This window comes from Salmo trutta, chromosome 26 (assembly GCF_901001165.1).
Source record: "Salmo trutta chromosome 26, fSalTru1.1, whole genome shotgun sequence".
In the NCBI taxonomy this organism is placed as follows: Eukaryota; Metazoa; Chordata; class Actinopteri; order Salmoniformes; family Salmonidae; genus Salmo; species Salmo trutta.
This window is the reverse complement of record NC_042982.1, coordinates 6,373,961-6,400,383: the sequence shown is the minus strand read 5'-3', so window position 1 is coordinate 6,400,383 and position 26,423 is coordinate 6,373,961. Positions and strand designations below refer to the sequence as shown.

The following is a 26,423-nucleotide window of genomic DNA, read 5'->3' as shown; positions in this document are numbered from 1 at the left end:
TGCATTTCCACTGCTCGAGAGTCCAATGGAGGCGAGCTTTACACCACTCCAGCCAACGCATGGCATTGCGCATGGTGATCTTAGGATTGTGTGCGGCTGCTTGGCCATGGAAACCTATTTCACGAAGCTCCCGACAAACAGTTATTGTGCTGGCGTTGTTTCAAATCTGGTATTTTTTCAATAATTGGTCTTTTGACCAATCAGATTAGCTCTGAAAAAGATCTGTGTAAATGCAGACGTGTGTATTTTAAGAAGACAGTGTAGAGATGCTCAGCTATATAAAATTATTAAGTACTGATAATGTATGAGGTAGTGGAAATGTGGTCATAATTCATGCTCAAGGGGTAATCCTACAGATTCCCATCTTTCAATGAGAAACTGATTTTAATTTGATCAGTTAGGGGTGATGTACCTGTTGCCATATAACGACATTAACATATATTGCTTAGAATGTCTGAGTACCCTAGCAGGTCTCAAACCCAGGCCACTAGCACCAATGACAGATGCCCTAACCGCTGTCCCAATAAGGGATATCCATAGGGAATGTGCTTATCAGGCCAGCATAGTAAGGGCCTGTCCTGAAGCAAACACTAACCCCTTCTCCCTAGGCACTTGTGTAGATCTGAAACAACTGGATAGGTGTAAGCAACAGGGTGAATGCGCATTGAAGTAAATCTCAGCTGTTAAAAGTACTCAAGAAAAACAATATTATTGATCATGGTGATTCAGGATTAACATTAAAACAGGGTAAAATGCCCCACCAACATTAGACCACTATACAGAAAGCCCTAAAATTGCTATAATAAGTAAATCAAATCAATGATGAGAGAATAGTCAGATGAACTGCTAACTGATGCAAACATGGTGGCGTAGCACAAAGATTGGAATGCTGTGAACCTAAGAAGTTATGAGTTCAAATCCCAGGTGAAGACATACTGAATAATAATTACTGTATAAATGAACTTTTCCTGTCATTTAGCAGACACTCTTATCCAGAGTAATTTAGGTTTAAGAGCCTTGCTCAAGGGCACATTGACAGAATTTTCACCTCATGGATTTAAACCAACAATCTTTCGGTCACTGGCCCAACGCTCTTTACCACTGGGCTACCTGCCACCCACAATGCAGTCATGTATGTCATATAAGTCAATTGAAAACACTATGTTAAAAGTGTTGCGCGTGTCCCTAACCTTGTCAACAGACTGAGCACTATGAATGGATCAGTGGTTCACCAATCCTTGATGGGCTCTGCAACAGTAAGAAGGTGTGATGTGTAATGAAAACATTTTTTGCGCGGAGAATGTTTCTTTGGGACCATCAGGTGACGTGTTCTGAGAACATTGGCAACCGTGTTCTGCGTATGTTTGGTGGGACATTGATGGAATATTCTCCTAACCCTCAGAAAATTGGACACAGGAATGTTCTTGCAACTTTCCAATGAAACGTGTCAAGAACATTAATGTTGGCTATTCTGAGAACATGATAACCACGTCCTGGGTAAATTCTGTTTGACATTTAGGGAATGTTCTCCTTACTCTAATGCCAAAACATGCTTAATAGGTTCTCAGGATGTTTTTGCAAACATACATAGAATGTTCCCCTAACTAACGGAAAACTGGACACTCAAACATGTGGGGAACATTACGGGTAACATTACAAAAATGTCTCTTTCCCTAGAATTGTTAGCTGGGTTTACAGTGGCTACAAATATCAACATGCTGATATTTAGGCTATTTATTTTTGCCTCCACTTAAGATGTGTTAGAATCGGATTCAAATGCTAATGAATATCCATGAAGAACAACTTATTGATCATGTATTATTCAGCTCTACTGAAACTGTTCAGTTCCAGCAGGTGGAGACATTTTTGTCTCACCATTATATACACAGAGTATACCAAACATTAGGAATATCTAGAAGGTGTAGAAAGCTTTCCACAGGGATGCTGGTCCATGTTGACGCCAATGCTTCCCACAGTTGTGTCAAGTTAACTGGATGTCGTATGGGGGTGGACCATTCTTGATACACACGGGAAAATGTTGAGCGTGAAAAACTCAGAGGTTTTGCAGTTCTTGACACAATCCGGTGTGCCTGGCACCTACTACCATACCCCCTTCAAAGGCACTTATATTTTTTGTCTTGCCCATGCACCCTCTGAATGGCACACATACACAATCCATGTCTCAATTGTCTCAATGCTTAAAAATACTTCTTTAACCTTCATCTACACTGATTGAAGTGGATTTAACAAGTTACATCAATAAGGGATCATAGCTTTCACATGGATTCACCTGATCAGTCTATGTCATGGAAAGAGCAGGTGTCCTTAATGTTTTGTATAATCAGTGTATATTTTTAGAAAACAAAGACCATACAGAAATGAAAGATTATGTTTCATTCAGTATTCTGATTAAGTGCATAAAGAACTGTTCACACAAATAACACCTGGAAGGCAGTTCGGCATTAGTTGTTATTTTTTTTTAAATTTCTGTCATTTCATTGTGTTCACATAATACTGTCATAAGGACACTGTAAGTGCGATCCAGCAATCTAATCAATTAATTATTGTGAGGCTGTCCCAGAAAATGAGGAATTAGAATAGTAATGTAATAGTATCTCTATGGTCTGTCCCTCCTTAGGGGGAGATAAACAGTTGACCCATTGATCTTCCCATCCCGGTGTTCTACTGGTAGGCCTATTCAGTGTTCACCAACACTACCATCTGAGTCTGTATGCAATGAGTTGAATTGGGATTTGTAGGTGGTGGAACTGAAAACAAAATAGTTTTTCTCAAATCAAATGAATCAAATTTATTTCAATCAAATGTATTTATAAAGCCCTTTTTTATATCAGCCGGTGTCACAAAGTGCTATACAGAAATCCTGCCTAAAACCCCAAACAGCAAGCAATGCAGATGTAGAAGTATGGTGGCTAGGAAAAACTACATAGAAAGGCAGGGAACCTAGGAAGAAACCTGGAGAGGAACCAGGCTCTGAGGGGTGACCAGTCCTCTTCTGGCTGTGTCAGGTGGAGATCAGTTCATTTATCACTGTGTTGTCCCCCTTGATGGTACATGATGCAAATATGAGGATATTTTCAAAGTTAGTTATATCGTAATTACAGTATTGTCTGTCATCATTCTGTACAGTTGTGTGGTGGTCATTTTTATTTATCTTTTTTTTCACCTTTATTTAACCAGGTAGGCAAGTTGAGAACAAGTTCTCATTTACAATTGCCACCTGGCCAAGATAAAGCAAAGCAGTTTGACATATGCAACAACACAGAGTTACACATGGAGTAAAACAAACATACAGTCAATAATACAGTAGAAAAATAAGTCTATATACAATGTAAGCAAATGAGGTGAGATAAGGGAGGTAAAGGTAAAAAAAGGCCATGGTGGCGAAGTACATACAATATAGCAAGTAAAACACTGGAATGGTAGGTTTGCAGTGGAAGAAAGTGCAAAGTAGAAATAGAAATAATGGGGTGCAAAGGAGCAAAATAAATAAATAAATACAGTAGGGGAAGAGGTAGTTGTTTGGGCTAAATTATAGATGGGCTATGTACAGGTGCAGTAATCTGTGAGCTGCTCTGACAGCTAGTTGCCACAAAGTCATAAACCTCGCCTATTTCTACAATTTCCCTCTATTTTTACGATAAAGACAATGTTGACTTTGTGGCTGTGTTATCTAGTGGAAACCCAGTTGTGTTTACATGTCACAATTTGACAAGGTTGATTGCAAAGGCCATGGGACGATGAATTGCCAATGTGCATCACATTTTATTGTCAGACAGCACATCAGCACACAAATATTTGTAACATATATTGCGACAGTAAATATCTATGATTCAAATGAGTATGTTTTTATGCGAAAGTACTTACACCAAATGACCAGCAAGGGGCGTAATAATTTTAGCGGTTTAAAACGCTGCAAATAGAAATAGAATTTAGGAACTAGAAGTGTTCTGTGTCAAACGTTTTAGCGATCCTACGACCGTTCTATGTATTACATTTCTATTTGCAGCGTCCTGCGACGTAATGTCTACTGAACATGCCCCCCGGTCGTCACTAGTTACCCCAGCCACAAAGTAATAAAACCTGCCTATTTCTACAATTTGTCTCCTTCAAATCTGATGTTAAAACTAACCCTAACCACACACGCCTACCTTATGCCTAACCTTAAATTAAGACCAACAATAGAATTTTGGTTTCAATGTTTTCGACAAAACTTTGTGGCTGTGGTAACTAGTGGAAACTCCATGCCCCTGGATATGCGATGACGTATGGACAACAAACAGTTGTTGGACTTGAGTAAGCTAACGTTAGCTAGCAGAAGGACGAGGAGAGAAAACAGCATCTTTACATTCAAGCGCTTCTCGGGGAACGTCAATAAGCGGCATTTCTTTGTTTTAAAATAACAACCAAAAAGGAGATTATTGTTCAACAGTTAAATAATTTGGGCACGAGAACGAAACATTGTCCGGACTATGACGCTTGTTTTTCTCCTTGCCTAGTCGAGGATTGTGATGCGAGGTGCTCTGGTGAGACCGCGAACGACATTCGGAAATAATTTTTCTTGAAATAGAATGATTGACTCGAAAACAAAGCATTTGGGTTTACCGAAAGGTGCATAAAACTACACCGGTCTAGATGTCATTGTTGGGCAACTACTTTAGCTAGCTTCATGCACATGAAATAGTATTTTGCTAACGTAATGGAGGCACCGTGGGTACAGTTTTAGCTAGCTGGTCACCCAAAATATAGCTATAACGTTAGCTAGCTTCCCATCCACTTTTAGAGTGTGCTGACCAACAAAAGACAGAATACTGTAACATAAAACGGCTATCTATGCACTTTGTTGATATCTATCGTGGTTACCTAGCATTAAGTTAGCTAGCCAAACGAGTATAAACTAGATTGAGGCTAGCAGTAGAATACATTGTTTCTTGGTTAGGATTTTTCACGGTCGTTTGACACGAGGTGTTGTTGCCTTTATCTCTTGATAATTTCACAACAGTTTACCGTTCCTGGACATGTGATATGGTAAATTTATCAAAGGTTTTCTGAAATTACAATTTCAGGCTCTAAATATTCTGAACTGCAGGGACGCATCACGTGTCAAACCAGTCACATTTGCTTGCTTGAAAGGTGTCAATAATGTGCGAAATTCTCTCTTGAAATAGTTGTGTGTGTGTGTGGGCACAAATAGCTGTTTTGTCAATTACGTTAACACTCAAAAAGCACTTATATTGTCATTGACATAGTTGTAAACATTCTTGATGAAAGCACTTATTTTACAAATTATGTTAGCTATTGAAGGATCACATACCAGCATTCAAAGGCTAGACTGAAATCTACTCCAAGGCATCACTTTAAATATCTTGGGTCAAGTACAGTGTTCTCGAATCCAGTCAATTGCCAACACTATCTTCCTGGAAATGAAAATATGAATGTCGAGGAGCAAGCTCTAGATTTGTGCAATGTCAAAATGAAGAATAATGTTGGTGACAATACTACCAATAACTCAGAAGAGATCATTCCCCGGCTTTCGGAACTGATGGATGGAGATTTGTGTAAACAAGGCATAGGCAACGAAGCCGCCAACACGTCCTCCCTAGCCAAGCTCACAGACAACTCGCGAAGGGAGGACAACCACCGGTCAAAAGAGACACTAGAAATTGACGAAGTGAATGGGAATAAGAACAACAGCGTCCCAGATACCCCTGCAATAGTCAGTTCTGACTTTGACGTTTATCATGACGACCAATGCCAAGAAGAGAGTATCAAGGATACAACACCATTGGCCCTCGTGTTTGCTATTGAGGAAGGGGATGATGGTGGGGATATGGACATTGGTGTGGATTTGAGTCTGGATGAAAGTGGCATGTTGGAGTCAGAACCTACTGACCAGGGACCATCCCTAGCAGAGGAGACATCCTCAAGCAGTACCAGTCCAGATTCATCAACTCCAGACGCTGTCACCGACAAGGAACCTGAGAAATCCTCAGAACAGGAGGACTTGCCACCTGTCACTGCCCCAGGAGAGGTCCTCTCTCCAACCCAGGATGAGGGGGATGATAAACACAAACATGGCAAGAGGGTGACTTTTCCTTCAGATGAGGATATTGTCTCTGGAGCAGTGGAGCCCAAGGACCCTTGGAGACATGGTAATTTCTAACACAGTTTTCTAAGCTATATCTGCTTATGTGACTCGTATACTTTTAGGCCTTGTTTGTATGGCGTCCTTAGCCTTGCTGTGACCTCAAGCTGGGGATGCCATACAGTGCAGACTGGTGCTCTTGAACTCTGACTGGCAAAGAGGGACACTGTCACGGTGTACCTTTCTGTTGTCCCTGGCCTAATAGAGGGTTTTTACGCTCACTAGACTTTGCACTTTTAGTGTTGGATTGTAGGGTTGGCGCGATACTCTGAAACATGAAGCGTATGTAGTTTATTGATGGAAACAGTCTTAATGTTAAAAACAAACCGCATTATGTCGTCACCTAGAGTTACGTTTGTTTATTTTGCAAGCTATAGCATCCACAATTTGACATAAAGTAGGTGTTTATAGGGCCATAGAGTTAAGTTTAATTTGGTGTTTTCTTTTTTTGCCACGGAATAGCTGCTAGTGGTATTGTGATAACCCTATTGGATTGTTTCATTCTCTCTTGCTTCTGAGCCCCCAGGTTCATATCTGCCTTCCATGGCAACCATTAGACCCCAACCTGCAGTCACACCATTGTCAATTTCATCCCCAGGCAATACATTTCAATTTGAGTCATTTAGCAGACGCTCTTATCCAGAGCAACTTACGGTAGTGAGTACCTAGGGTCTATATAAATCTATCAGACTCCCTTGTCAAAATGAAGAATTGAGTCATCTTACACAGATGGCTTGACATATGAGAATACAAGGTGGGTAATGGTTCCACATGGGTTTCTCCACCAGCTCAAAATGAAGTGAGTTCCCTTAGACGTCTCTGTGTGTCTTCCTCGTGAGTCAGACCAGGCACTCCCTTAAATGCATGCCGTTTTAGTAGTGGGCACTGTTTATTTAGGGAAAACGCCTCAGTATTAGCCTGTGTTGTTGTATGTGGCTTGTAGTGATATTCCTTACATGCGCTATGGGGATAGAGGTGTATTAATTCTGAATGGACAATTTGTCTTTCTGCTTTGCATACAGAACAAGTCAAGTGATTGTATGCCTGTGTGCTTATTTTTATAAGGATGCTGCAGTTTCTCTTAATTGAACATATCCTGTTGGCACCCCAAGCACTTGCAGACTAGGTTCATTAATGTAGGAGGGTCAGGTGTGGGTGGGGAGATTTCAGGGGATGCAAAAAAAGCAGCAAGGTTGACATGCGTTTTCAATCTCAATGTTCAATTGAATTGAAATGATCTGGGTAGCTTCATAGTACTTTAACACCAAAACAAACCTACTCAGACAGTCGTGTTCAATGAGGGTCAAGTGGGTGACATTTACCATGTCACTAACTGAACACAGTTCAATTTGTTTTACATGAGTTCCCAGATAGGGGAACATGAATAGAAATACCCTAATTCGTGCAATTAGATTTCACGTCAAAACAAGAATTATCTCGATGGGTTTACTCATGTGGAAAATCCAAGGCGGAATTGAACTTCATCAGACTGCAGGCGACGTCCCTCCCCCTGTTACATCACGGCAGTTCCTGAGGTTACGGCCATGGTCGACCAAGAAGTTATCAGTTTCAACGGTCCAGTGGCCGGAGAAGGAGGGTGCCAGGGATATCACATGATTCAAGATAACGTTCTGCCATCTAGGGTAGAGACATGACTGATATCTTGATCAGTGTGCGCATTCCTATATTTCTATCAATACAATACTATCAGTCATGTCAGTTACATTGCCAACAGTAAATAGGACAAAATGGTGGTAGGGCTGGGCGATATGGACAAAATATCACATCACGATGTCTTGGACATTTATGATGGTATTTTATGTTTTTTAATAATAGTTGTAAATATGCTTTATGCGTAGTTCATGAACCTAGGGGGGCAACACATAACTTATAAGTTATTTCAGTGGGCCTTTCTCCATTTATACTGTTCAAGCAAAAATAATTTTCATCAATTTCTGCATTTCCTGCACTTTAATTATCATTTCCACGCTGTGCCACAAAGCATGATATGGGCAAACTATATAGGCCTAGTTAATTGGCGAACTATTGGAATCATGGAAATATAATAATTATTATAATTCAATAGTGTTAGGTTCTAAATAAACAGAGTAAAACTCACGGACGACTAGTAAAGCTCAAACCCAAGTTTATTCACCCACTGGGCCATGCAGCTGCATAAGACAAAGACATATTTACACAAGCACTGGTATTTAAACCTTCGTCCTATGCTGGACAGCCAATACATATCTGTTGCTAGACAGGACTTTAGCGATGCCTGTTCTTTCTCACTTCATCTGATCTCGGCCCAAATTCCTCACTCTTCCCAAACTCACGTCTGTCCTGTTGACTTGTACCAGACTGTGGCCCTTATTCTCTCCATAGGATACCTGATGTCTAACAATAACATGTTCTGACAATGTAAATGTTCTGCATTTCCGTCTCCCACAATAACATGAATAAGGATATTTCAAGTTTAGAAGTCAGAACCCATCAATAGTTAGAATATAGTGGTCAGCATCTTGAATAAACCCGGGAGGATTTATTGACCGGGTAAGAACGAATGTCTTGGTCAGTGTTTCCATGACCCTAATTAATGTTACATGACATGTTTTCTTACTTTGTGTAGCTAGCTAACATTCATGCTTTGCCTATTCCTCTCTAAGATAAGCATGTTTGTACAACGGTATCTTATCTAGGCCTACACCAGCGCTGGTACCAGACAGTATTAGTTAGCTGCGTTTGCTCTGACTCTTGGAACATTTAGCGATCTAGCGAGCCAGCTAACTAGTGATTAGCATTAGCAGCTAACACTATTTTTTAGCAACACCTTGTAAAGAAAAGACAAACAAGCAGATAGTTTGCCGATCGTAAGATACACAAACTAATAGTGTATAGCAGTGGTTCCCAAACTTTTTAAGTCCTGTACCCCTTCAAACATTTAACCTCCAGCTGCGTACACCCTCTAGCACCTGGGTCAGCGCACTCTCAAATGTTGTTTTTTGACGTCATTGTAAGCCTGCCGCACACACACTATACAATATTTATTAAACATAAGAATGAGTGTGAGTTTTTTTTTTTTTTCGGGAAAGTTCCTGCGTAATTGCGCACCCAGCTCACTCAGGTGCTTCGCTATATCACATTTGTCATTGTCCGTAAGCTTGAGTTAATTTGCACACAACAAATCATACAATGATGGAAAGACCTGTGTATTGTCCTTCTTAATGCAGACAGAAGAGCTCCAACTTCTTAATCATAGCCTCAATTTTGTCCCGCACATTGAATATAGTTGCAGAGAGTCCCTGTAATCCTAGATTCTGATCATTCAGGCGAGAAAAAACATGTCGTGTCTATTTTTTCCCTTGATAACCAGCGCACTTCTGTATGTTGTAAAAGTGTTACATGGACGCTGCCCATATCATTGCATAGTGTAGAAAATACACAAGAGTTCAGAGGCCTTGCTTTAACAAAGTTAACAATTTTCACTGTAGTGTCTAAAACGTCTTTCAAGCGGTCAGGCATTCCCTTGACAGCAAGATCCTCTCGGTGGATGCTGCAGTGTACCCAAGTGGCGTCGGGAGCAACTGCTTGCACGTGTGTTACCACTCCACTATGTCTCCCTGTCATGGCTTTTGCTCCATCAGTACAGATAGCAACACATCTTGACCACCAAAGTCCATTTGATGTCACAAAGCTGTCCAGTACTTTAAAAAGATCTTCTTCTGTTGTCCTTGTTTGCAGAAGAGGATGTGTTCCTTAATTGACTCCCCATAAACATAACGGACATATACCAGGAGCTGTGCCAGGCCTGCCACGTCTGTTGACCCATCCAGCTGTAACAAATAGAATTCACTGGCTTGTATGCATTTCCTGCCATGTCACTGATGCGTCGTGAAACAGTGTTGTTTGATGAAGGCATTTTTCTCTCCAGTTTTTTTTTAACCTTTTCCCCCAGCATTGTCCCAGCCATATCCGCGGCAGCAAGAAGAATTAAGTCCTCCACATTAGTATGGAACTTGCCTGTCCTAGTCACTCGGTAGCTCACCATATAAGATGCTTCTAGCCCCTTCTTATTCATGGTATGTTGCTTTTATACATGTCTTACTACTCGAAAGTTGTATTAATTCTCACTCAAACTCCCGTGGCTTATTTTTCAAATTGGCATGTTTCGTTTCAAAATGTCTGCGCAGAAGTGAAGGTTTCCCGTGAGAGAGTAACGGTTAATGTGATTGGATGTTCATTGTTTGACTAGGCTACCTGTATTTGACCTTGTGCTGTTATTTCGTTAAATGGTTTAATTTTATTTTTGGCAGTAGCCCCGTTGGAAAATCTAAATGGACTGTTTGAAAATGTGAATCATAGTTTTATTTGGCGTACCCGAGGTGGCATTGCGTACCCCAGCTTGGGAATAGCAGGTGTGTAGAACGCTTGTGGAAAGTAGCACGCCACCAACATTGTTGCGTCTTTTATTTTCTGATACAACTTTTTATTTAACTAGGCAAGTCAGTTAAGGACAAATTCTTATTTACAATGACGGCCAAACCCTGACAACGCTGGGCCAATTGTGCGCCGCCCTGTGGGACTCCCAATCACGGCCGGCTATGATACAGCCTGGATTCGAACCAGGGTGTTTCTAGTGACGCCTCTAGCACTGAGACGCAGTGCCTTAGACCGCTGCGCCACTCGGGAGCCCGTCTGTCAGACCATGCAGAGTGAACGCTAAGAAAGTGCTCGTTACTCTGTTGTCGAGCAACTGCTCTCTTCTCGAGTGACAGAGGGCTTGGTGTGGTTAGTGGCATGCAGCAGAAGGAGAGGGAGAGCGATGTCTGAAGTAGCAAACAGCGTAAACTATTTTTTAAAAAATGGCACACGCCAGAGCTGCGTATCATATTTAACAAACCAAACATTGAAATACCATTATAGAAGGTAAAGTAAATACTCAAAGCTGTCAGTGCATCAATACCGGTATAGAGTCAAATACGGTATACCGCCCAGCCCTAAGTGGTAGATAACTCAGGCCAATGTTAAATGAGTTTTAATCATGATGATAACCCATCGATAGTAAGTGCTGCAGAAGACTCAGTGATGTTGTCTACTGATGCTTTACTCTCAACATGTTCATTATTTCCATTTTCGCCATCTGAAACATCCAGATCTAGACATCCCAGGAAGTTTGAGGCCTAGTATTCTTAACAAGCGTGCAGTGTGCTCAATCCCCATCCAGTATCCTTGTCTGTCTTTGTCTTTGTCTTTCCTTCCTCTTCTTTGATATTGCGTGAAGGAGTAGGCCTAGCCCAGATTTCTCTCTCTGTCTCTGTGTGTGTCTTGGTTCAGCTGTCTTTCCCAGGGTCATGTTCACTCATGGAGAAGTGTTTCTTGAGTGGGTGTGATGGGCAGTGACTGAACCGACCAAGGCCCAGGAAATGAAACGTATCCCCACCCCCATCACCTTCATGGTTCACTTGGACTCATCATCGTCACAATGGCTCCGGCCTGGAGACTTCCTTGACTCACTAGGATCAGCTCTTCACTGCCCAAACCTCATCTAAGCAGTCAGGAGGAACAAACTTGGCCTCAAACGGGTGCTTAGTGCTGCTCTCTCCACCTAGAGCAGACCCAGAGACGGGATGCTTCTCCATGTTATTCACACTGCTAGACTAGAGGTAGGCATTAAGGTGAATTCACTAGGTGTTATATTTTCAGTGTTAGACTAAACTGTAGGCTCTTATTTCCATAGTGGTTTAGGCCTGTTTGTAGTAGTAGCTACAAGTCATGAAATTGTATAGCCTTTCTTTGTTGTCTCACATGCTGACATGTTCAGAATGGTCATAGTTTATGTGGCCTCTAGGATAACAGCCTTACAAGACGGTGTATGTTTAGTTTCTGCGGCGCTAGTGGATAGATGTAGATAGATCACGATGTAGTTTGCCATTGAAATACACATCCACTGTGTATTGTCGAGACTAGCCTCGATAACATTGAAGGTGATTTTTAGTCTGAACGAATTGATAGATGACACTACTCCCTGCATAGTGTCACCCTGCAGTGAGATTGTACAAGGAGTCCTAGCCTCTTTTTTTGTCCTGTAGCACTTTCCTTCAGTCCTGGCTGGGGACTGAAGGTTGCATAATTTCCTCCAGATTCCTGAACTTCCCATCATGACTCTTAGCAGCTTTGCTTCCTCTCCCTCCTTATTCCCCCTTCCTTTCCCTCTCTCGTCCTTTCCCTCTCTCATCCATCCTTTCTCCTTCTCTCGGGCGTTCGTGGGAAAACCATGTGCTGACTAGTTACATCAGTGGTTTCCAACCTTTTTCAGTTACTGTACCACCAACTGAATTTAGCTCTGCCCGGAGTGCCCCTGAAGTGGCCCCTGAAGTGCATTAACATTTTTACCAGTAAGCGTACGGTCTCATTAGTCTTCTCAACTACCCCTGTGGATAGGCCAAGTACCCCCAGGAATCCTAGTAACCCTGGTTGGGAACCAGTGCCTTATATTATGCTAGAAGCGTGTGGGCTATTGTTGGTTCTTCCATTGACGTATCATACAAATGAGATTAGTTGATATTTATAAATATTCTGATTCTGTTAGCTACACTGCGTTTTGTTGTAAGTGAAAGCATTTTTCCCTGAAGAAAAGAATGTCGAATGCTGGATCTCATGTCAAAACAAAGAAGGCCCACTTGGAAATTGGCACCAGTAATGAACTGACCCTTGAAGTCTGATTATCCTCTAGTGACGTTAGGCTATGTGATGTGCCTCTGGACCAGAGTTGGACCTGACAGGCCTAAACGCTTCGTTGTTGAGCCTGGGCCAACGCGTTTACTTGGCTGCAGTGTGTTTTGTGTACTGTTTGTACTGTGTCTGTCCTGCTCTGCCCCTGCAGTTTGGGGTCATGACATGAACCCTGCCCTTTTAACTGTGTGTCTGCTAGAACTTCAGTCATGGACTTTGGGACTGTAGCCAGTGTGCTCAGAGGCCACCATTTTGACCAGCGTGTTTACAGGGGGGGAGCTGCTCGGCTCCACTTATGAAAACAACATACCTCAAGGAGTTTGCAGTGTTTAAGATGACGACCTTGTTATTGTCCCAAAAACTGTATTCTTCAGCCACCTCCATCCTTCATTATTTTTACCCATTACATTTTTTGGTTGTTGCCTGAGGGATGACTAGCTTCCCACATAAAACACTTATCACCCCTCTTATCTGTTTTAAACAGTGCTGGCCGATGCTCGTCACAAAATGCCTGCTCACTTATAAATAGACAGGGCCCTGTGGCGAGCCAGTTCAGTTGTACTGTTTTAAGCCCATGATATCACAATCCCTCTGTGCCTGACAATGCCTCAGCAACAGCGTTGAGGCTCCGTGGCATCACAATTACCGTGAAGCCGTCTTTAAATTGAAATGTCGCTTGTTGTCACCACAATTAATGACAGATCAACACGTCACTAAGCTGGAAGAAAAGATTTCTCTTGCCTCGGGAGATGGCTCTTATGACCTGTTATAATGACACATGTTAATTCACTTATAGCGGGTGTTATGAACTTAAATTGACGTTAAATGCAACAGTTTGCCTGCATCTGAAGGTGAATTCGCCCGATATGGGCACTTTCTCCCTCAGTGAGAGAAACAGAAGTGTGTCCATTTCCCTCGCATTAGCCTCCGCTAAAGTGCCCTCTGTTAATTATTGACCAGCAGGCTAGCTCTAAATTAGCACGGAATCGTTTCATAATCACATTCCATGTGATTCTGGAGCACTTGATTCCCTGCTAGATTCATATCGCTACCAAATCCAGGACTGCTGACTTCTCAGGCCCCCCTCCAACTTTCTCCCTCCTGAGGCGCCATTGTGGTTGTGTTGGTTTCTTCTAGACAGCCTGGCCTGGACATTCTGTTCTTGTTTCTCACAGTCATGTGTCCCTGAGTGAGTGAGTGAGTGAGTGGGGCCAGACGTGGTCCAGGGGGAAAAGCAGCACTCAGAGATGGTCAGTCAGCTGCTGGCCTTGGATCAGCCCAGGGATGTCAGTCCAGGTGTGGGGGTGGGGGGGTAGAAGCTCATCTTCCTCATTGTTAAGCTTGGACTAACATAACCTAAACAAAATGATCATATGCTGGGTTGGTTCCTATTAGGCTTGGGTGATATACCGTATAAATAGCCGCAGGATGGTTTTTCAATACACGCAATACCGTTGAAACTATTTAATACATTTTCAATACATTTTTATATTTGTTGCTTCTTTTTAAGTAAATACCTTCAGTTTACTTGTGTAATACGATGAAGCAGATCGTGTTCATTTCACCTGTCACATTATTTTACGTGATGAAGCTTACCGTAGTTCTCCAAAACGGTTGAGCCCAGTCACGTGTTTGTTTGTAAATAGCACAATGGGATAAAGTGGGAGCATGTGAGTCCAGCTGTTTATTGAAGGGTTGCGTTTTATATCGAAAGCCAACTATGTATTTTTTTTTTTTCTTCAATTGAGTGATCAGGGACGTGCAACTATAGTTTCCCTTCACATAAAATACATTATCGAAACACATTCGCCAGTAAATAGCATCGTTTTCATCAGATGACAGCAGAAGTGCAATGAGTTTACAATGGAAAACAAATATATTTTTTTGCAAAAACGGCCTTACGACCGCAGACCACGTGTAACCACGCCAGCCTAAGACTTCCACATCCAGCTTCTTCACTTGCAGGATTTTCTGAGACCAGCCACCCAGACAGCTGATGAAACTGTGGGTTTGCACAACCAAATAATTTTTGCAGAAACTGTTTCCGGAAAGCTCATCTGTGTGCTCATCACCCTCACCAGGGTCTTGACCTGACTGCCGTTCGGTGTCGTAACCGCCTTTAGTGGGCAAAGCTCACCTTTGAGAGCCACGGGCGAACGGTTTGCTGATGTCAACGTTGTAAGCAGAGTGCCCCATAGTGGTGGTGGGGTTATGGTATAGGCAGTCATAAGCTACGGACAACGAACACAATTGCATTTTATCGATGGCAATTTCAATGCACAGAGATACCATGACGAGGCCCATTGTCGTGCCACCATCACCTCATGTTTCAGCATAATAATGCACGGCCCCATGTCGCAAGGATCTGTACACAATTCCTGGAAGTTGAAAATGTCCCAATTCTTCCATGGCCTGCATACTCACCAGATGTCACCCGTTGAGCATGTTTGGGATGCTCTGGATCGACGCGTATGACACTGTTCCAGTTCCCGCCGCTATCCAGCAACTTTGCACAGCCGTTGAAGAGGACTGGGGCAACATTCCACAGGCCACAATCAACAGCCTGATCAACTCTATGGGAAGGAGATGTGTCTCGTTGAATGAGGCAAATGGTGGTCACACCAGATACTGACTGGTTTTCTTGTCCACGACTACCTTTTTTTAAGGTATCTGTGAACAGATGCATATCTGTATTCCCAGTCATGTGAAATCCATAGAGGCATAGTGCGTAATTAATTTATTTCAATTGACAGATTTTCTTTATATGAACTGTAACTCAATAAAATCTTAGAAATTGTTGCCTGTTGCAGCATTTATATTTTCGTTCTGTGTACAGTTCCAATTGTTTGCCTTAAAGTTAATATTGCATTTTACTGGAGAAATGTATGCTGGCTACACCGTCAGTCAGAGCGCTGTCTGCTGATTGAATGCCATTAGTGAATTCTCATCCGAATGGAGAGGTGCAACTGAAGCACAGAGTTTGTCTGATGTCTAGCAGAAATTACAATAAGAAGCATTTTAGATCTGCGTCTACAAAATGCAGCAAGATATTTCTTATGCGTTTTGTCTTTATTTTTTCAAAATTTTTGCTGCGTGAAAAAACGCAGAATTCTGCATTAACGTGACCCCTAAGTTTAACTTGCTAGTTTTCTAAAGTGGCTGATTTTAGTAAGGTGACGGGGCATCATTGTGTTGTCTTTCTGCAGTGTTTGAGAAGTCAAATCCCTTTTGCATGAGTTATCTGTATCTGGATATCCTTTTTTCTCCTCTGTTCTCGGTCCGTCTGCTCCTCCCCCACCATCTTCGAGCAGAGCAGGCAGGCTCGTTGCCCAAGCGACTCCAGACTCCACACAGACACAGCGTGTACACATGCTGCTCCAGAGCCAGTTCTTCCGTCATAAAGCATGAGTCAAAACTTTGTTCATTTGCACAATGTGTCTCGTTCACATTCACTTGTAAATGTCCTAACTCACCAAAAATGACATTCTGTAGCTCCTGCGTTTGGAAAGTATTCAGACCCCTTCACTTTTTCCACATTTTGTTAGGTTACAGCCTTATTCTAAAACGGATTAAAAAATATATATAATCCTCATCAATATACTCACAGTACCCCATAATGACAGGTTTTTAGAAATGTTTGCAAATTTATAAAAAATAATCTGAAATACCTTATCTAAATAAATATTTTTACCCTTTGCTATGAGACTTGAAATTAAGCTCAGGTGCAGCCGGTTTCCATTGATCATTCTTGAGATGTTTCTACAACTTGATTGGAGTCCACCTGTGGTCGATTCAATTGATTGGACACGATTTGGAAAGGCACACACCTGCCTATATAAGGTCCCACAGTTGACAGTGCATGTCAGAGCAAAAACCAAGCCATAAGGTCGAAGGAATTGTCCATAAGAGCTCCGAGACAGGATTGTGTCGAGGCACAGATCTGGGGTAGGGTACTGTAGTATCCTTAGAGACTTCTTAGATTGGTGACTCATGACACGTTAGTACGGTTTAGTATTTAATTGTAACTTAGAATAACATTCTCTAATGCACCTGGCTTAAACTACCTGAAGCTTTCTTAATCACGGTTATATAGGCAGACATAGGAAATGGCTACGGATAGTGGAAAGCAAACCCCCGTCTTGAGTCAATACTGCCATCTATTGGTAAACATAAATATACGAGGTTACTATAGGTACCAAAAAATGTCTGCAGGATTGAATGTCTACCTAGAGCTGGCCGCCCGGCCAAACTGAGCAATTGGGGGAGAAAGGCTTTGGTCAGGGAGGTGACCAAGAATCTGATGGTCACTCTGACAGAGCTCCAGAGTTCCTTTGTGGAGATGGGAGAACCTTCCAGAAGGACAACCATCTCTGCAGCACTCCACCAATCAGGCCTTTAAGGTGGAGTGGCCAGACTGAAGCCACTCCTGAGTAAAAGGCACATGACAGCCCGCTTGTGCCTTTTAAAGGACTCGTACCATGAGAAACAAGATTCTCTGGTCTGATGAAACCAAGATTGAGGTCTTTGGCCTGAATGCCAAGCGTCACGTCTGGAGGAAACCTGGCACCATCCCTACGGTGAAGCATGGTGGTAGCAGAATCATGCTGTGGGGATGTTTTTCAGTGGCAGGGACTGGGTGACTAGTCAGGATTGAGGGAAAGATGAACGGAGCAAAGTACAGAGAGATCCTTGATGAAAACCTGCTCCAGAGCGCTCAGGACCTCAGACTGGGGAGAAGGTTCACCTTCCAACAGTACAACGACCCTAAGCACACAGCCAAGACAACGCAGTAGTGGCTTCGGGACAAGTCTCTGAATGTCCTTGAGTGGCCCAGCCAGAGCCCGGACTTGAACCCGATCAAATATCTCTGGAGAGACCTAAAAATAGCTATGCAGCGACGCTCCCCATCCAACCTGGCGGAGCTTGAGAGGATCTGCAGAGAAGAATGGGAGAAACTCCCCAAATACAGGTGTGCCAAGCTTGTAGCATCATACCCAAGAAGACTCGAGGCTGTAATCGCTGCCAAAGGTGCTTCAACAAAGTACTAAGTAAAGGGTCTGAATAGTTACGTAAATGTGATATTTCTGTTTTTTTTATACATTTGCAAAAAATTCTAAAAATGTCTTTGCTTTGTCGGTATTGGGTGTTGTTTATAGATTGAGGGGGAAAAAACTATATAATACATTGTCGAATAAGGCTGTAATGTACATTTCTTGGGGATAAAGTCAAGGGGTCTGAATGCTTTCCGAATGCACTGTATGTATTACTTTATGAGCTTGTTACCTGTCTTTGCAGTTCGTTTTTTAGTTTTCACCCATATTTCGCTAGCAGCCTCATGGATATTCACTCTTACTTGCATTAATTTTGTTAACATTCTGGTAGTATACGTCCAGTGGGCTTTTTCCCTGTTTTATGGCGCCCCCTTCTGTACTAAACCGGTAATACCGTAAATCCCGTGATGACAGGACTATATGATAATCTGGATAAACCCAACCCTAGTTTCTATCATTCCTGTCTGTGGACTAATCCATTGCGATGGCACACCAGTATCACCAGTAGTACATTTACTGTTAATTCCTATAATTTCTAATCTACAATGTTTATTTGATTACAGTAATTTTTGTTAATGCATTCAATATTATTATTATTAGTCTTTTATTGTTCTCATTTTCGGAGTGGACACATTGTTTGAGGACCGCACAACGTAAATTGACGAGTTGTCTATTTAGTCGTTGTCTTTTGTTTGTAGCCTCCTGTCAATCTTGAGTAAGGACAGCACCTGATTATGCATAGAAGTAGGCCTAGGCTACCTGGCCTGCGCGCAAATATAGGCCTATAAATGTGCCCATTTGGGGATCTGATAGTATTTCTGATTGAGAAGCTCCACAGTGGTGGTGAGTTAACTTCTCTGGGCTAGGTGGGACGTGACCGTCCCACACTATTCAACAGCCAGTGAAATAGCATGGCGCGAAATACAAAACAGCAAAAATCTCATAATTTCATTTTCTCAAACAATCAACTATTTTACACCATTTTTAAAGATAAGACTCTCGTTAATCTAACCACATTGTCCGATTTCAAAAAGGCTTTACGGCGAAAGTATAAAATTAGATTATGTTAGGACATAAACCTCACAAGAAAATCCACACAGCCATTTTCCAAGCAAGGACATGCATCACAAAAACTAAAAGTACAGCTAAAATATTCACTAACCTTTGATCTTCATCAGATGGCACTCATAGGACTTCATGTTATACAATACATGTATGTTTTGCTCGATAAAGTTCATATTTATATCCAAAAACAGCATTTTACATTGGCGCGTGATGTTCAGAAAATGTATTCCCACCAAAACCACCGGTGAATGTGCACATGAATTTACAAAAATACTCATCATAAACGTTGATAAAATTTACAATAGTTATTGAAAGAATTATAGATACACTACTCCTTGACGCAACCGCTTTGTCAGATTTCAAAATAACTTTACGGAGAAAGCACATTGTTCAATATTCTGAGTACACAGCTCAGCCATCGAAGCAAGCTATACAGCTACCCGCCAAGTTCTGGCATCAACAAAACTCTAAATTAGTATTATAAATATTCTCTTACCTTTGCTGATCTTCATCAGAATGCACTCCGAGGACCCCTACTTCCACAAGAAATGTATGTTTTGTTCGAAATACTCCATATTTATGTCCAAATACCTCTGTTTTTGTTTGTGCGTTCAGATTGCTATCCAAGGCATTATTACGCGCGAGCGCAGTACCAGAGACGAAAAGTCAAATAGTTCCATTACCGGTTGTAGAAACATGTCAAACGTTGTTTACAATCAATCCTTACGGTATTTTTAACATAAAACGTTGATAATATTCCAACCGGACAATAGCGTATTCATTCAAGAAGAAAAGGGAGGGGCGCGCTGTCGGGCTCGCGCATCACCAAGCCCTTTGTCCTCAGGTAGTCCAGTCATTGACTGAGCTACTATTCTCTGCCCAGGAACAGGAGAATGATGGAAAAACTTTCTGAAGGCTGTTGACAGCCAATGGAAGCCTTAGGAAGTGCAACGTGACTCCACAGACACTGTAGTTTCGATAGGGATTCAAAAGAAGAACTACAATTCTCAGATTTCCACACTTCCTGGTTGGATTTTTCTCAGGTTTGTGGCTGCCATATGGGTTCTGTTATACTCACAGACATCATTCAAACAGTTTTAGAAACTTCAGTGTTTTCTATTAAAATCTACTAATAATATGCAAATATTTGCCTCTGGGCCCGAGTATTAGGCAGTTTACTCTGGGCACGCTTTTCATCCAAAATCGAAAATACTGCACCCATACCCTAAGAAGTTAAGCCAAAGTACGTTTGTCTTCACCTCAAACAGCAAGTAAACAAGTCTGTTTTTACATCATTGAGAATGGCAATATTTCCTCAACGTAGGCTATTTAAAAATATTTCCAGTTCTCTTTTGATAACCACTAGGCGTAAAAGGGGGAATAAATGTCATGCTCTTATTCGGTGGAAACATAATGAAATAGGCCTACCTGATTTACTTATTATCCTTTGCGGAAATAGCCTACTGCTATGTCTGTCCGGAGCTCACTGGCATGGGAAACTGAGGGCTTAGAATATTTTATACAATGTTTGCTAGCACAAGTTTGCCAGACCCAAATAAATAGTTGATACAATGTTTCAGGTTCCTTGCAGACAGGCCATGCGTAGCCAATGTGATTTATAGGATATATTTATTTTTATCAGGATATTTTCTACCTGTAGGCGGCAGTGTTTGTATTTGTTGGCTTTTTGTAGGCTGTTTTTACATAGTTGGCAATAGAAGTTACTTTTAGATATGTGATTAACCATAAAGATTTTGAGATACGTAGACTTAATTATAAATTAAATGAAACTGTTCCAAAATGTACACATGAAAATTAGAACTGGCATGCAGATCAGTAGAAATGGTAAGATAAATTGGCACTCCAAATGGAAAAGGTGGCCGACACCTAGCTTAACGGCAGAATCTGGAGAAGGATTGGGAACAGGTTATTTTTCTTCTTCTGGTTAGGCTATCTTTATCTCTTGCTCACTCTTGTGTCTTTTTAAAGTTATTTAATCACAGTGTGCTTAACCTCCCTGGGCAAGGTGGGACGCTTGTCAACAGCCAGTGGAATCGCGTCGCGCGAAATACAAATACCTCATAAATGCTATAACTTCAATTTCTCAAACATATTACTATTTTACACCATTTTAAAGACAAGACTCTCGTTAATCTAACCACACTGTCCGATTTCAAAAAGGCTTTACAGCGAAAGCAAAACATTAGATTATGTCAGGAGAGTACCCTGCCAAAAATAATCACACAGCCATTTTCAAAGCATGCATATATGTCACAAAAACCAAAACCACAGCTAAATGCAGCACTAACCTTTGATGATCTTCATCAGATGACACTCCTAGGACATTGTTATACAATACATGCATGTTTTGTTCAATCAAGTTCATATTTGTATCAAAAACCAGCTTTTTACATTAGCATGTGATGTTCAGAACTAGCATACCCACCGCAAACTTCCGGTGATTTTACTAAATTACTCACGATAAACGTTCACAAAATACATAACAATTATTTTAAGAATTATAGATACAGAACTCCTTTATGCAATCGCGGTGTCAGATTTTAAAATAGCTTTTCGGCGAAAGCACATTTTGCAATATTCTGAGTAGATAGCCCGGCCATCACGGCTAGCTAATTTGACACCCACCAAGTTTGGCCCTCACCAAACTCAGATTTACTATGAGAAGAATTGGATTACCTTTGCTGTTCTTCGTCAGAATGCACTCCCAGGACTTCTACTTCAACAACAAATGTTGTTTTGGTTCAAAATAATCCATAGTTATATTGAAATAGCTCCGTTTTGTTCGTGCGTTGAGGTCACTATCCGAAGGGTGACGCGTGGGCGCATTTCGTGACAAAAAATGTCTAAATAATCCATTACCATACTTAGAAGCATGTCAAACGCTGTTTAATATCAATTTTTATGCTATTTTTCTCGTAAAATAGCGATAATATTCCAACCGGGCGACGTTATATTCATTCATAGACTGAAAGAAAAACATGGAGTTCTCTCGTGGACGCGCACTCCAGTGTCACTGTTCTCAGCCTGACCACTCACAAAAACTCCTGCTGTTTTTCTGCCAGAGACTGCAGAGACGTCATTCCACTTTCTGGCGCCTTCTGAGAGCCAATGGAAGCCTTAGAAAATGTCACGTTACAGCAGAGATGCTGTATTTTTGACAGAGATGCCCTTGAAGGAGAACAAATTGTCAGACAGGGCACTTCCTGTATGAAATCTTCTCAGGTTTTGGCCTGCCATATGAGTTCTGTTATACTCACAGACACCATTCAAACAGTTTTAGAAACTTTAGTGTTTTCTATCCAAATCTACTAATTATATGCATATTCTCGTTTCTGGGCAAGAGTAGTAACCAGTTTAAATCGGGTACGTTTTTTATCCGGCCGTGCAAATACTGCCCCCTAGCCCCAACAGGTTAAAGCATCAGACAAGCTAGCAGACAGTAGCCTACGTATTGTTGATTTTATTAAAACACATAGGGTATGTCTATAAAGGGAAAAATACATGTTTAAAAATGTTGACCAATAGATTGGTCGAAAAAACAGACGACTCTAGGTCGACCAAGATTTTGTTTAATCGGGAACAGGCCTATCCAGCAGGCATCCGTCCAGGCCACTGTCAGTAGAGCTTTGCCCCGTAGCATAGGCCTTTCTCTCTTTCATGGACCATGCCCCCTGTGACCAGTGTCAGCTGTCATGTGTGAATTACGCTGCTGCCACCCTGTGCAGCATGGTGGTGTGAAATGGCGGGGATGGGGACAGGGGAGCAGGGCGCTATTTAAGACTCCTAACACTCAGTCGTTAAGTGGTGTCAGGTCCAGTCCCGGCTCCGCTCCCTCCCGGAGGCTCGTCCAGAGGGCTCCCCTCATTCCACACAGTCAATGGCCTGTGACTGCTGACTGATTGCTTCACCAGGCCCAGTCCTCCTGTCGCTTCCCTCTGAACCCTACGCCCAGTCCCGGGGACCTCTCAACCCTACAAAATGGCTGCTTTGCCATTTCTACTTCTCCTTGTCCCCTCAGTGTGGGGGCCGATCGATACAGGTCACATAATTAAATGGAGTGTCTATTAAAGAACCTGTGATGTTGCGCGCCGCAGTGTTGCGTGGATTTTCTCTGAGTGACAAATGCAGTTCCTCATCAGGTGTGCATAGCTCTGCTCTTCCTCTCCTCGTCTCCTTTTCGTCCTTTGTCAACCTTGATCATTAAAGACCACCATGCCGGTTGGCATGGCTTAGCATGTCTCAGTGTCACCATGTCATCAACACCCTGTGTCACAGTCAGTGTTCACCCTTCAGCCACAAATGATTAGCTCCGGTGACTTTCACTTTCCATCGTGCACTGACTACCACGCTAATTTGTGTCGGTCATTGCAGAACGGTAATATTAATTGACATCCAAGATCATAGTTATCTTTCTGAAGAGATGATTTACCACAGAACATCAAAAGTAATATGCTGTTATCTTCAAAGCAGCATTCAGTCGTTCCCCCTCGCTTTCTTTCCTCCTTCTCCTCCCTCCCATTTGATTGAAAACAATGCTATCCTCTGAAGTCTCAGTCCTACATGCGGTCCGCAGATGACTCGGATGCTCTTGCTAGTGCAGACGGTGTTCATCTGTGGTGGCTTGGCTGAGTCGGGGACACCTGGACCCAGTCCTAGTCCCTTCAGACACCGTGCCCAGCATAGAATTAAAATGAGTAGAATGGACATGGCTCTAAAAATCTACAGAAGATTTCACTGTCTACTCAATAGAAAAGCATTGCTCCACGTGCAGAACTTTGAGAATCAGCACAATTCTTACAGGTGTTTGATAAACAAACATTCAAACATTGACACGGCCGGTCCACCTACCACAGAACATTGCTTTGAATCTACCAAATTGAATTCTATGGCACCCAGACTGCTTTCCCTCTCTAACCCAGAGACGGTCCCTCTCAGCACTGATAAGTGTCTCCACACTCCCCTCTATGCTCCTCCCAGCCACTGTGGTGAAAGGGGGAAAACACACAGCACCGATGGCCAGTGTGTGTTTGCAGTTTGTTCCCTGTCAACGAGAGAGTGAAATAGAGAGAGGAGGGGGATTGACCCCAATTTCTCCCTGTGTGTCAGACTGCACTTGAATTCATTTAGGATGCAGCTAGCTTGCGCAGTAAACCCTTCTAAAGCAGTAGTAGCGTAGATATAATCCAGAAATGCCATTTTCCCCTCTGTAGAAATATTCAGTAGGGAGCTTTAGGCTGTATCTAGAGGTAAAAGGAGGTATTACTGTCAGCTTAAAGGTCAAATTTGTTTACAGCCTGATTTAGATGACCGCCAGAAAGTGCTGTCAGAAAGCATTGACACCCCTTGATTTTTATTTTTATTTACATCCTGAATTAAAATTGATTTAAATTGAGGTTTTGTGTTAGTGGTCTACTCGCACTACCCCATTGTTGAATAACTACCTCATCACTGTACCCCACACATACAATTATCTGTAAGGTCCCTCAGTCGAGCAGTGAATTTCAAACACCGATTCAATCACATTACAAAGCGTTGTGTTTGGGGAAAATTCAACACATCACTGAGTACCATTCTTCATATTGTCAGCATAGTGGTGGCTGCATCATGTTATGGGTATGCTTGTCATTGGCAAGGACTAGGGAATTTTTTTCTAGGATAAAATTAAACGGAATGAAGCCAAGCACAGGCAAAAACCTGGTTGTCTGCTTTCCAACAGACTCTGGGAGACAAATTCACCTTTCTGCAAGACCATAACCTAAAACACAAGGCCACTGATGTTGCTTACCAAGAAGACCGTGAATGTTCCTGAGTGGCCGAGTAACAATTTTCACTTAAATCATCTTAAATCAATGGCAAGACTTAAATGGCTATCTAGCAATGATCAACAACCAACTTAAGACCTTGAAGAATGTTTTTCAAAGAATAATGTACAAATATTGTACAATCCAGGTGTGTAAAGCTCTTAGAGAATTACCCAGAAACACTCACAGCTGTAATCGCTGTCAAAGGTGATTCTAACATGTTGACTAGGGTGTTTTTCATGTTCAGTAAATTTGCCAAAAATAAATAAAACATGTTTACACTTTGTAGTTATGCGGTATTGTGGGTAGATGGGTGAGAAAAAGAAAAAAAATCCCCCATTTTGAATTCCAGCTGTAACACAAGAATGTGGAATAAGTTAAGGGGTATGAATACTTTCTGAAGGAACTGTAGGTTTACTGCAGAACATGAAATGTCCACAGACTGGCCCAGAGCCATGTACAGTGCATTCAGAAAGTATTCAGACCCCTTGACATTTTCCACATTTTGTTACGTTACAGCCTTATTCTAAAATTGATGCGAAAAAAGTATATTTAATCAATTTTAGAATAAGGCTGTAACATAACAAAATGTCAAAAGTCAAGGTCTGAATACTTTCCGAATGCACTGTATTTAGACTGGCCCTTCCCTGCTGCCCTACCAAGACCAGAAACACAATAGGGATGACGACTTCTCCGTTCAGGCCCCAGGAGAGCGGGTTCTGCCTGTTCCACCAGGGCTCACTTTAATGGCCTCTAATTGTTTGTGCTCTTCATACGTCAAGGATTATCCCTAGCTAAGGTGTGTGCACGCCAGTGGATTGGCCTACTCATAAGGTAGTCCTTACTATATGACCGGATGGTTATGATTTGATTAGGATCCCCAGTAGCCGACGCCAATGGCGACAGCTTGTCTTACTGGGGTCCGACAACAACAAAAAACAGACAAAAATACTTTTCATCCATTTCAAACATGAACAGATATATAACATTTAATTTAAAGACAAATGGTGTGGTAGGTGGTGTGGGAAAGGCTGACCTTTGTGGTTGGTTTGAACACTTGGGTTTTTACGTCAGTGCAACATGGGAAGCTACGTCCCATATTCTACACAGTATATTTGACTTTCAGTTTGACTCTTCACTGTGTGCTTTATGTCTCCTCTTCAGTTGTGTTCAAAGGCGCGTTTTCAAAGCCACATTTTCCTGCGCTTGTTGAAGCCTGATCGTAAAGTAAAAGAAGAATGTTATGAGACTGTACTCTCCCTTTAGGCCTGTGCTTTCGTTCTAGTTCTCCCAACCGTGGCTAGCTAGTGCAAAGGCAGTGGTGGAAAAAAAGTACCCAATTGTCATACTTGAGTAAAAGCTTAACATACCTTTTAATAGATACTGACTTAAGTGAAAGTAACCAAGTAAACTACTACTTGGGTAAAAGTCTAAAAGTATTTGGTTTTAAATGTACTAAATGTAAGTATCAAAAGTAAATATTATTGCTAAAATATACTTAAGTATAAATCATTTCAAAGTCCTTATATTAAGCAAACCAGATGGCATAATTTTCTTGTTTAAAAATGTAAAAAAGTATTTACGGATAGCCAG

General features: G+C 41.8%; 1 protein-coding gene across 1 annotated transcript in view; it reads left to right on the top strand.

Annotated features, from left to right (window-relative positions):
- Positions 1–4,256: 4,256 nt before the first annotated feature.
- The window catches only part of LOC115162979 (protein phosphatase 1 regulatory subunit 37), a 55,521-nt gene continuing 33,354 nt past the window's right edge, over positions 4,257–26,423 (top strand). Inside the window, exon 1 of the mRNA XM_029714530.1 lies at positions 4,257–6,170. Coding sequence (XP_029570390.1) covers positions 5,450–6,170 — 721 coding nt within the window. The 5' untranslated portion in view covers positions 4,257–5,449. The remainder of the gene's footprint in view (positions 6,171–26,423) is intronic.